Source organism: Rhinopithecus bieti, unplaced genomic scaffold, assembly GCF_001698545.2.
Source record: "Rhinopithecus bieti isolate Rb0 unplaced genomic scaffold, ASM169854v2 scaffold_2453, whole genome shotgun sequence".
Taxonomy (NCBI): Eukaryota; Metazoa; Chordata; class Mammalia; order Primates; family Cercopithecidae; genus Rhinopithecus; species Rhinopithecus bieti.
This window is the reverse complement of record NW_016804447.1, coordinates 4,337,624-4,348,808: the sequence shown is the minus strand read 5'-3', so window position 1 is coordinate 4,348,808 and position 11,185 is coordinate 4,337,624. Positions and strand designations below refer to the sequence as shown.

General features: G+C 43.8%; 1 protein-coding gene across 1 annotated transcript in view; it reads left to right on the top strand.

Moving 5' to 3' along the window:
• Positions 1 to 7,127: 7,127 nt before the first annotated feature.
• Positions 7,128 to 11,185, top strand: part of EEA1 (early endosome antigen 1) — a 165,493-nt gene continuing 161,435 nt past the window's right edge. The window contains 1 exon segment of the mRNA XM_017868342.1: positions 7,128 to 7,379. Within this exon segment, the coding sequence (XP_017723831.1) occupies positions 7,356 to 7,379 (24 nt within the window). The 5' untranslated portion in view covers positions 7,128 to 7,355.

Below are 11,185 nucleotides of genomic sequence, written 5' to 3'. Positions count from 1 at the left end.
CAAGAAAATTGCTTGAGCCCATGAGGCACAGGCTGCAGTGAGCCATGATCGTGCCACTGCACTCAGCTGGGGTGACAGAGAAAGACCCTTTCTCATAAATAAAATAAAATAAAATAAAACAAAACCCCAGCTACTTGTAATTGCTGCTAGTTGGAGTATATATTCAGGGAACTTTGAGTCTATGTTCTAGGTTGCAGTCTTTAAAGCTGGCCCAGATAAACTCTCTACTTACATTACATTTGCCTCAGTTTAGGTCAACAGAACAACATTACAATCTGGATTTTAATTGAATTGGGCAAACTGATATTTTTTCTTGAAGGCCACACAATGCTCTACAACCTGAGAAAAAAGGCATTAGGGAAAAGGAAGAGGAGGGGTATTGTATTTTTCCAAGTTTTTCTTTAATTTTCTTTTCAGGTTAATTTGTTTGTTGCTTTTTTCATTATCTAAATGTCTATTTTGTATATTAACCAAAATATGTCAATGAAATGTATTTTGGATCACATTTTTAGCCAACTAACTCATAACAAGAATAGTCCTGAAAAAGTTTATAAAAGGCATATTGGGCTGGGCGCGGTGGCTTACGCCTGTGATCCCAGCACTTTGGGAGGCCGAGGTGGGCAGATCAGGAGGTCAGGAGTTCGAGACATTCCTGGCCAACATGGTGAAACCCCGTCTGTACCAAAAGTACAAAAAAATTAGCTGGGAGTTGTGGTACACGCCTGTAATCCCAGCTACTCAGGAGGCTGAGGCAGGAGAACAGCATGAACCTGGGAGGCAGAGCTTGCAGTGAGCTGAGATCGTGCCACTGCACTCCAGCCTGGGCAACAGAGCGAGACTACAAAAAACAAACAAACAAACAAACAAAAACAACAACAAAAAAGAAAAGTAAGTTACTATATATAGGATCAAATAAAACCCATCTGATGAGAATTTATGGTTTGTAGGACTTGACTCCCTAGGCCCGTTAGGTAGGAATTTGGGCAAGATAAAAAAAATATCAGAACTTAGTCTTCACTATTATTTTGAATTTTTCCTAATCCTGCCTTCAAATAAATTCAATGGAGACCAGAGACTTTTCTTGAGGTTATGCAAGTCAGTTAGGGCCTGGAGAAAACCAGCAGGAAGTACTAGAGAATTCATGTATCTCCCAACTCCTCTGAGCTCCTCATCTTTACTGCCCTCTCTACCCTGCCCTCAAAGGCTGAAAGAAGCATAGATCAATGCTAGGCTTCAACTAGTTAGTTCAATGATGTTAATGTAATTTGTGAACCATTCAGTTAATTTAAAACGAAAAAAAAAGAAAAAAGAAAGAAAAAGCTATTTTAGTTGGGTTAGTGGTCATGTCTGAATTCTAAAGAATCCATAAACTGTTTTGGCCTTGCTTATACAGAGCCATCATTAACACTTTGCTCATTTTTGTTGTGATTTTTTTTTTTTTTTTTTGTGAGATGGTGTCTTGCTCTGTTGCCCAGGCTGGAGTGCAGTGGCGAGATCTTGGCTCACTGCAATCTCTTCCTCTCAGGTTCAGGTGACATTGTGATTTTTATCATGGACTTGCTTCTAGTTGGAAGTGAATATTTGGTTATAGCACAGGAAATTGACAAGAAAGGTGCCTTAACAATGTTTTTTTTTTGTTTGTTTGCTTTGTTTTGTTTTTTGAGACAGATTCTTGCTCTGTCACCCAAGCTAGAGTGCAATGGCCAGATCTTGGCTCACTGCAACCTCCACCTCCCGGGTTCAAGGGATTCTCCTGCCTCAACCTCCTGAGTAGCTGGGATTACAGGTGCCCGCCATCATGCTCAGCTAATTTTTGTATTTTTATAAAGACAGGGTTTCACCATGTTGGCCAGGCTGATCTTGAACTCCTGACCTCAGGTGATCTGCCCGCCTCAGTCTCCCAAGTGCTGGGATTATAGGCATGAGCCACCAAGCCTGGCCCAATGTTCTAATTTATGGAAAGTAAGAAATAGGTTGTTTCCCATAAATACTGGGAAATTTTGAAGAGTCAAGAAACATGCACACACATTATGTAAAAAGAAAAAGATTGTCAGATGGGATCAAAAGATTGTTGGATTGCTTTCAGGATTGTTGCATTTGGATCACTTCTTTATAAATAGGAAGATGTTAGCTTGAGGAACTTTGGAAGTTAACTATTATAGGAGTAATTATATACCTTTCATTCCTTCAATCCTTCATTAATTCAACAAATATTTATTTAGTGTTTACCACAAATTGAGCAACGTTTTGGTTTTGAAGTCGCAGCACTGAAGAGCGGACAAGATCCTTGTGCTCAGAAAATTGACATTCTTGTTGACAAGACATACGCAGACAAACAAGATAAGTCAGAAATGGTAGTTTCTCTACCATGTAGAGAATTAGAATGGGTGACTAGAGATTCAAAGCACTTTGGATGAGGTGGTCCTTGAAGACCTCTCTAAGGAAGTGACTTTAAGATAATTATCTGAATGACACAAAATTAACTACAAGATTTCAGGAGAAAGCATTCCCTAAATAGGAACTGGTTGGTGTACAGGCAGGAATAGGTTTTGTGCAACTGAGAAAAGTCCAGAGCAGCTGGGGCATAGTGTGCAAAGGGGAGGATGTTCTAAGTGGAAAGCAGAGAAACAGGCAGGCCCAGATCAGCAGGGCATGTAAGCCAGGATGAGGTATTTGGATTTCATTGTGATGATAATGGGAAGCTACAATCTAGGAGGGCAGTGACATTTTTGATTTGCATTTTTAAAAGTTGTGCCTGGCTTCTGCGTAATGAATGGATTACACAGAAGGCAAAGTAAAAGCTGGGAGACCAACTAGGAGACTATTCTAGTAGTCTCAACAGGAGATGAAGGGTCTATAAACTAGGGTGAAAGTGGTGAGAAGTGGCAGATTTGGGATATATTTTGGAGGTGGATCTGTCAGGATATCCTGATGGATCTGCTGGAAGGAAGAGAAGTGGTGAGATAAAGAGATTTTTGGTTTGAACCAACTATCTGGTAGTGATACATACTGAGACAGGAAAACTGGTGAAGAAGTTTTCAGGATAAAAATGAAACAGTTTTGTTTGGGCCATGTTAAGTTTGAGATGCTCACTAGACATCCAAGAAGAAATATGAAGTAGATAATTTTTTTTTTTTTTTGAGATGGAATCTCACTCTATTGCCCAGGCTGGCATGCAGTGGCACCATCTCGGTTCACTACAACCTCCGCCTCCCAGGGTCAAGCCATTCTCCTGCCTCAGCCTCCCAAGTAGCTGGGATTACAGGCACATACCACCATGCCGGGCTCATTTTTGTATTTTGAGTAGAGATGGGGTTTCATCATGTTGGCCAGGCTGGTTTTGAACTCCTGACCTCATGATCCACCCACCTTGGCCTCCCAAAGTGCTGGGATTACAGGTGTGAGCCACCCCGCCTGGCCTGATAGATGAAATTTAAAGCCAGGGGACTAGTTGAGATTACTTCCAGGCTGAGTATGACAGATAAAAGCAAGGGCCCCAGAACAGAGTAGGGGCACTCCAACATTAAGATATACAGTAGAGAAGCCATCAGACAGAGAGGCAATGGGCACTGAGGAGAAAAACCAGAAAGTATAGTGTCAAGGAAGCCAAGAGAATAAAGTAACTCAAGGAGAGAGTGGCCAACTGTTTTCTATATAGGAAACAGTCAAAGTCAAAACAATAAAGTAGTCACTGGAATAGGAAACATGCAGGTCATTAGTGATCATAAGAACAGCCTTATTGGAGTCAGTGGGACACAGGCTACAGAGGCTCGACTGGAAAGGGTTGAGAAGAAAATATAGAGTGAAAAAGTGCAGCAACGTTAGATGTGTAGGCCATCTTGAAGATCTTGAGAAAGAAGACAGAAATAAAGTGTAACAGGAATGCTGCTGGGCAACTGTTAAAGGAGTAATCACATACCTTTCATTCCTTCAATCCTTCCTTCATTCGTTCAACAAATATTTATTTAGTGCTAATCATGAATTGAGCAATGTTTTAGTTTTGGGGTCACAGCACTGAAACAGGTACAAGATCCTTGTGCTCAGAAATTTGATATTCTTGTTGGGGAGACATATACCTGAGATTTGTGGTTATTAACGCAGAATGAGCCCAACAACCCCAGTTATATATGTGTACCTCTAGTGATATTTAGACACTTTCCTATTCCTATATATATATGTGTGTGTGTGTGTGTGTGTGTGTGTGTGTGTATATATATATATTTTAGATGGAGTCTCGCTCTATCACCCAGGCTGGAGTGCAATGGTGTGATCTCAGCTTACTCCCACCTCCACCTCCTGCCTTCAAGCGATTCTCATGCCTCAGCCTCCCCAGTAGCTGGGACTACAGACGTGCGGCACCATGCCTGGCTAATTTTTGTATTTTCTGTAGAGACAGGGTTTCACCATGTTCACTAGGCTGGTCTTGAACTCCTGATCTCAGGTGATCCACGCCCCCTCACCTCCCAAAGTGCTGGGATTACAGGAGTGAGCCACTGCGCCCAGCCTTCTATTCCTATTGATTCTGTGCAGCAGAGAGTAGGTGGTTAATTGAACTTAACCAGGGTTTGGCCTCTGCTAGACAAAAGCAATGGAGGAAGAGAAAGGTGAAGAAGTGGCCGGGTGTGGTGGCTCAATTCTGTAATCCTAGCATTTTGGGAGGCAGAGGTGGGTGGATTACCTGAGCTCAGGAGTTTGAGACCAACCCTGGCAACATGGTGAAACCCCGTCTCTACTAAAAATACAAAAAATTAGCTGGGCATGGTGGTGGGTGCCTGTAGTCCCAGCTACTCGGGAGGCTGAGGCAGGAGAATCGCTTGAATCCAGGAGGCAGAGATTGCAGTGAGATTGCACCACTGCACTCCAGCCTAGGCAACAGAGCAAGACTACATCTCAAAAAAAAAAAAAAAAAAAAAAAAAAGTGAAGAAGTTAAGCATATTTGCAAAGGGAAGATTGTAAAGTTGTACCACAGGTTTCAGGAGGGGTTTTGACAGAAATGAGTAGGCTACAGAAATGACTGATAGTAAGAAAGTAAGAGGGGCCAATGGATTTGAGGTCTTGCTGGGGATCAAAGTAAATAGATGGTGGGGGAATATTAATGGACAAGAGCTGAACAGATAGGAATTAGTGGTCAGACACGGTAAGCAGAAATGCTATGTGTAGGAAGCTGCTAGATTAGTGAAGGGTATTCTTACATGATTGTCTCATCCACTGCTTATTTTCTTTTGTAGTAATTAAGTTCTCCAGTGTATTATCCCAGTGATGGAGTTATCATGAACTGTGCAGGGGAGTACACAGATTTTCAAATAATCTATCTAGCTCAGCTGTAGATGAGAGCCTATTATATTATTCAAAAGATTCTACAGGAGAATTCCAGTAAAGAAGGTCTTAGTATGTAACATTAATAAGCAGTTTTAAGCTTTTTTTTTTTTAACGACAGGGTCTCACTTTGTCACCCAGGATGGAGTACAGTGGTGAGATCATAGCTCACTGCAGCCTCAACCCTCCCTGGGCTCAGGTGATCCTCCCACCTCAGCCTCCTGAGTAGCTGGGACCACAGGCTCACGCCACCATACCCAGCTAATATTTTTTTAGACGAGTTGTTGCCATGTTGTCCAGGCTGGTCTGGAACTTCTGGGCTCAAGTGATCTGTCTGCTTCCGTCTCCCGAAGTGCTGGGATTACAGGCATAAAGTCAGTGTGCCTGACCCTAAACTAATTTTTGAAAAACAAAAAAAGAGGAAAAAAGTCACTTTTATCACCCCAAGTTGCTGAGAATGTTTCCCATATTGTCTGAAAATAAAGCACCTCATGTTTAGAAAGATGGAAAAGTATGTGCTTTGTAAGGGCATTATCACTGGTGATTACTAATAAATTAGCTGTAGGCATGACTGTTCTGCTGCACCATCAGGAGATACACACACATAATAAAAAACCAAATATATTTGGAATAGCAATATCGTATTACATTATATACTGCATTATACTTTACAGAACATTTTCCTATTAACTCGTTTGCAAATAATATTTAATTTTGTGCTGCTTTTCAAAAGATCTGGAAGTACTTTCAAAAAGCACTCCATTCATTGCTTCATAGGTTTCATTCAGTGTTGTTGTTTTTTTCCCCCTCCCAGAAAGGTTAGTTCCATTATTCCCTCTCCTTCCCTGTTCAAGCAATATTAAAGGCTTCTCTTTTTCTACCAGGGTGTTAAGTTGAGCCTCTTGGCTTGTGAATATCGGCAGAATGCTGTAATTTCTCAAGTTAAATAATGACATCGCACCTGGAGGTCAGTTCCAAGTCCACGCCGTTTTGGCACGATATTTATTTGTGACCTCATTTTTTTCTTAATCTATAAAACAGAGGCATTAATGACAACTTACTTCATATATCTATTATCAGAATAGGACTTAAAATTCCTTAGGAGGTCAAGCACGGGCTTTAGAAAAAGAAAGCTCAACATGTGAACATCAGCCTGTTAAAAATTGTTTTAATCTAGAAAAGACAACCTCAAACTTCTCTTGACAATTCAAATTCCAGCTTCTTCCTACCCTTCTTTTCTAAATCTTTGCTTTCTCTTTGGCTGAAATTAGAAGCAGGAAGGGAGCAGGGAAAGGAAACCAGGGGCTGGAAAAGGGCAGGGGAGCCCAACAGACCGGTTAAGCACGTCTGAGATTCTCTAGTTGGCTTCAACCCAGAGGCCCAGAGGCAGAGTCAGCTTTTCCAGCAGAAACGAGGATATAGCTCAGGCTCAATACCATGTCCATAGTCAGGAGCAACAGCCGGAAGGGTCACATCGACACATTTTACAAAACAGCCCGAGGAGTCCCCTCCTCCTGCCTGGGTCAGGGAGGGACACCCCCAGGGGTCCTCGCCCGCCTCCCACTAGCTGGCACGCGGTCGTCGCGCGGGCGCGGCCCTCTGACGGAGCCCAGGCGTGCGCTCCGCAGCCTCGGCGTCCCCCAGCTAGCCGGAAGAAACTGCGGCGACAGCGTCCTGCCGCCTGTCAGTCACGCAGCCGCCCACGCTGCCACCGCTTCCGATTGGTCGCTGGCCCGGACCGGCCCCCTTCAGCCCCGCCTCCCGCGGATGGACATGCGAGGGGCGGGCCCGCCGCCGCCCCGCCCCCCGCGNGGCGCTCGCAGGCTGCCTAGTCGTTTGCTCGCTCTCTCTCGCGTGCTCCCTCTCGCCGCCTGTGGGGAAGTCGGGGCCGCCCGAGCGGCCGCAGCCACCGCCTCGCCCCGACCTCCTTCCCAGTCCCCTCCCGGCCCAGTCCCTCCCGCCCGCGCACCCCGAGTAGTGAGTGGCCCCGCGCAGGGTTTGGAGAGTCACCGAGGCGGCGCCGGGTGGTGGTTAAACCATGTTAAGGAGGATTTTACAGAGGGTAAGAGAGTGAAACCGTCTTTCCGGCAGCACGTGAGCGGGACAGCCGGAGCTTGGGGCCGCGGCGCGGGCGCCCTTCCTCAGCGCGGGCTCCTTCCTTCTCTAGGCCCCACAGCCCGGCAGGCTCTTAGGCCTCGGTCGCCCGGCCCGGGGGCGGGGAGGGCGGGTGGGGCCGGCGCGGCGGGGCGGCAGGCGGAGCCCTGATGGCCCCGCGCGTCCAGGCCTGGCGCCCGCTCCGGCGCGAGGCTCGGTCTGTGCGAGCTGGCTGCGACCTGGAGGGTGTGGTGCCGGCGCCTTCCTCCCGGGATCCCGGAGTGGGAATGAAAATGGAGAGTTGGTGCCCGTGGGACGGGCCGACTGGCCGCCTGCCGGGCTGGAGAACGCCCCCTGGGAGATTGCGGGCGGCTTGCTTCGCCCTTCCCCACCCGCCGCACTCCCCGTGCCCCCCAATTTGACACGACGCGCACCTGCCACACACGGCCCAGCTTTCTCCTTTGGACCACATTGGAGGGTGGTGTGGTGAGCCCCGGCCTAGCTTGGGCCCAGTCGTGGGACTGACACTGGCAAAGTCAGCCGAGAGGGAAGATGTTACTCACTGTTGGAAACTTTTTTTTAATTAAAAAGACGTTTTCTGTCCAAGCCCCACTACCTTATTTTAGCTATCCGAGAATAAATCCGCAGTAAGCTTGATCAAGTGGTATACACTTAGTTTCTGCCAGTGCTGTCTCTGAAATCTGGAAAACCTTGAGGATAGAAAGATTAGAGCATTAGAAAACTGTAAGTGTATCATTTAGGAATCAGTTACTAGAATAACATAATTCACATCTCTTTTCCTATAAGAGTTGTTGTACCTATCAACTGTTAACTTTTTTTGGGGGGCATAGCTTTTTTCTTTTCTTTTTGAGGCTGATAGGGTGTAACAAAATGTAAATGATTGAAAAGTAGGTGCCAGGCCTATTAGTTCTTTACCGAGGGAGTAGCATAACTAGTTCAAAGGACAAAAGAAATTAGTTAATTTGTAGGATTCAACCGAGGAATGTGCGGAAGAGAGTTGAGTCATCCAGTAGATAGGAAGGGAGTGCTCTTGCTTCTGCCTAGCTTTCTCCTGAAAGAATGAAGTCATGTGAAACTTGGTCAGTTATTAGAGGGAGAAATAGTTAACTTCTTTATCTGACAACCTGTATTGACATTTAATTGTATTTTGCAGTGTTTTGTCAGTTTTGAAATCCCGATCAGCTATGATTTTGGCAGTAGCAAGGGCATGTCCTTTACTTTCCCCATCACTTCCTCAGTTCAGCAGCATCTGTGCATTATTTACTTTGAGGCTTTAGGAGATTTTTCTTTTATCAGACCTGGAGGAACTGATTACCTCACGTTTCAGATTGTGTTTCTGTCATAGTTCCGCAAGTGAAAATTAGTTTGCCCGTGGTTTGCTTTGAAGTTTACAAATAAAAGTGTTTACTGGTTTAAGAGTGGCTTCTGTAGTTATAGATTGGTTTTCAGAAATATGGGATGCTTTCTAGTAATCTTGGTTTGAAGTTAAACATCGAAATTATATGAAGATCATTTTTAATTCCGTTGAAACTACAGAAGTGAAATTGATTGTGGTTATTGCCAGAGATGTGATATTGAATCATCACATCCGAATAAGTCAGTTGACAACTGAGTTTCTTAACGTCGGCGCTATTGGCATTTGTGACTGGATAATTCTGTGTTGTGGGAGGCTGCCCTGTGCCTTGTAGGATGTTAGCAGCATCCTTGGCATCTACCCCCACTAGATGCCAGTAGCATTCCCCTATATTCCCTTCGCCCTTGTTGTGACAACCAAAAATACCTCCAGATTTTACCAGATGTCCCCTAGGGGCAAAATTGCCTCTGGTTGAGAATCAATGTGTTAAATGCATTAACTCTTTAATAGGAAAGTTTGAAGTGTTTCTCACAGTTAAGTACTTATCTTTCTTTTATTCAGTGTATTTATATTGAGTTTCAGTAAATGCCAGTCTTCATGCTAAGGGCTGGGAAACAGTTGATTAAGCTATGGGTCCTCCCTTTAGAACTCACAGGCTGTTTGGGAGGTGAACATTTAAAATGACAGTGCTATGTAATAGAATAATGAAGAGGACAGAGGACCCAGGAGGCACTCTTTGGGAGGAGGTGAGGGTAATTAGGAAAAGCTTCAGGGAGGAGGGCATATTCACAGCTCAGAAGAGGGAAGGGCATGTCACCCAGAGGGAACAGCAAATGCAAAGAGATGGAGTCATAAAAGGTGCACTCCCCACACTATGGGGAGTGTGAACAATTAAACTTAGGGAGTGAGATGGTCTGTAGCAATTAGTAAGAGATGAAGCTACCATGGTGGCTAGAGACCAAATTGTGAGAGGACTTAAGAGTCCCTTTGAAGGATCTCAGCTTTTATCGTGTAGTTGGATCAGTGTTAATGCTGAGTATTTAATAGGGACATTTTGATAAATGTCTTAAATCTGGTGATTTACTAGTTTAGAAGGTAGAATATATATTTTATTAACTCTACAAGTGGTATTTACCAACAAGTATAACTTGAATCTTTAAATTGTGTAACATGGCAACCTATTTTACCCCACACTGCTAGTCTTATTTCTCAGCCTAGATATTAAGATATAAGATGAAAGCTATTGTCAATTTAGAGATTTATTTGAAATGGACTCCATGCTTTGAAATTATGTGGCATTCCTTTAACATTTTGTTTTTAGATGACCTTTTCATTTTAACTATTCTTATTTTCTTCTGAATAGTGTCCTTTAAATAGCATTTTTTAAAAGAGGAAAGAGACAAAGTGCTTACAATCAATTAGAAGTCAAAGTCTTTGAACATCATCAGTAAGTCTCAGGATACTTTATAGAAATTTGGTTTCTGGTTCTTCTGCTTCTGTCCCTCCTTCTGCTCCTGCTCCTCCTTTTTCGTTAGCTTACTAAGGTTGTTTCTCTGAGGCTTGAATGAGGCTGGAAAACAAAAACAAAAACAAAAAAACCTCAAAACAAAACCAAAATGAAGTAGCTCCAATATATGTATTGAATATTTTACTTTAGAGTCCTTTGAAGAAAAACATGAATTTGAAGTACTTAATGGTTAGAACTTTAATCAACATTTAGTACCTTAGGCAGCTTGTAAACCTTGTTGCCATTTCTTTCTTAAGTATTATAACTTACTGTGGGCTGGCTTAGTGGCTCATGCCTGTAATTCCAGCACTTTGGGAGGCCGAGGCGTGCAGATCACTGAGATCAGGAGTTCGAGATCAGCTTGGTCAATGTGGTGAAACCTTGTCTCTACCAAAAAATACAAAAATTAGCCGGGCATCGTGGTGCACGCCTGTAGTCCCAACTACTTGGGAGGCTGAGGTGGGAGAATTGCTTGAACCTGGGAGGCAGAGGTTGCAGTGAGTCAAGTTTGTACCATTACATTCCAGCAACAGAGTGAGACCCTGCCTTAAAAAAAAAAAAAAGTAACCTACTCTGATTAGTGGTTTTTTTTTTTTTGAGACATCTATTGTGGGCCTACTGTGTGCTGTGCAGACAATGATGGGTAAAGCAGGCATGAATTTCTGTGGAGTTTAGTGTCCAGTGGAAGAGAGGAAATCTTCAGAGATTCATACAGCTGTACTATTGAATGAGTTCTAGGAAGGACAAACACAGCCCCAAGAACACCCAGCAAGAGGGCCCTGGTCTTAGATGTTGGGAAGGTGTCCCAGATTAGTTGTACATCTAAGTTTGATGAAAGTATTGCTGATTTATTGAAGTGAATTTTAAAAAGTGGCAGCTAATGGAATGATTT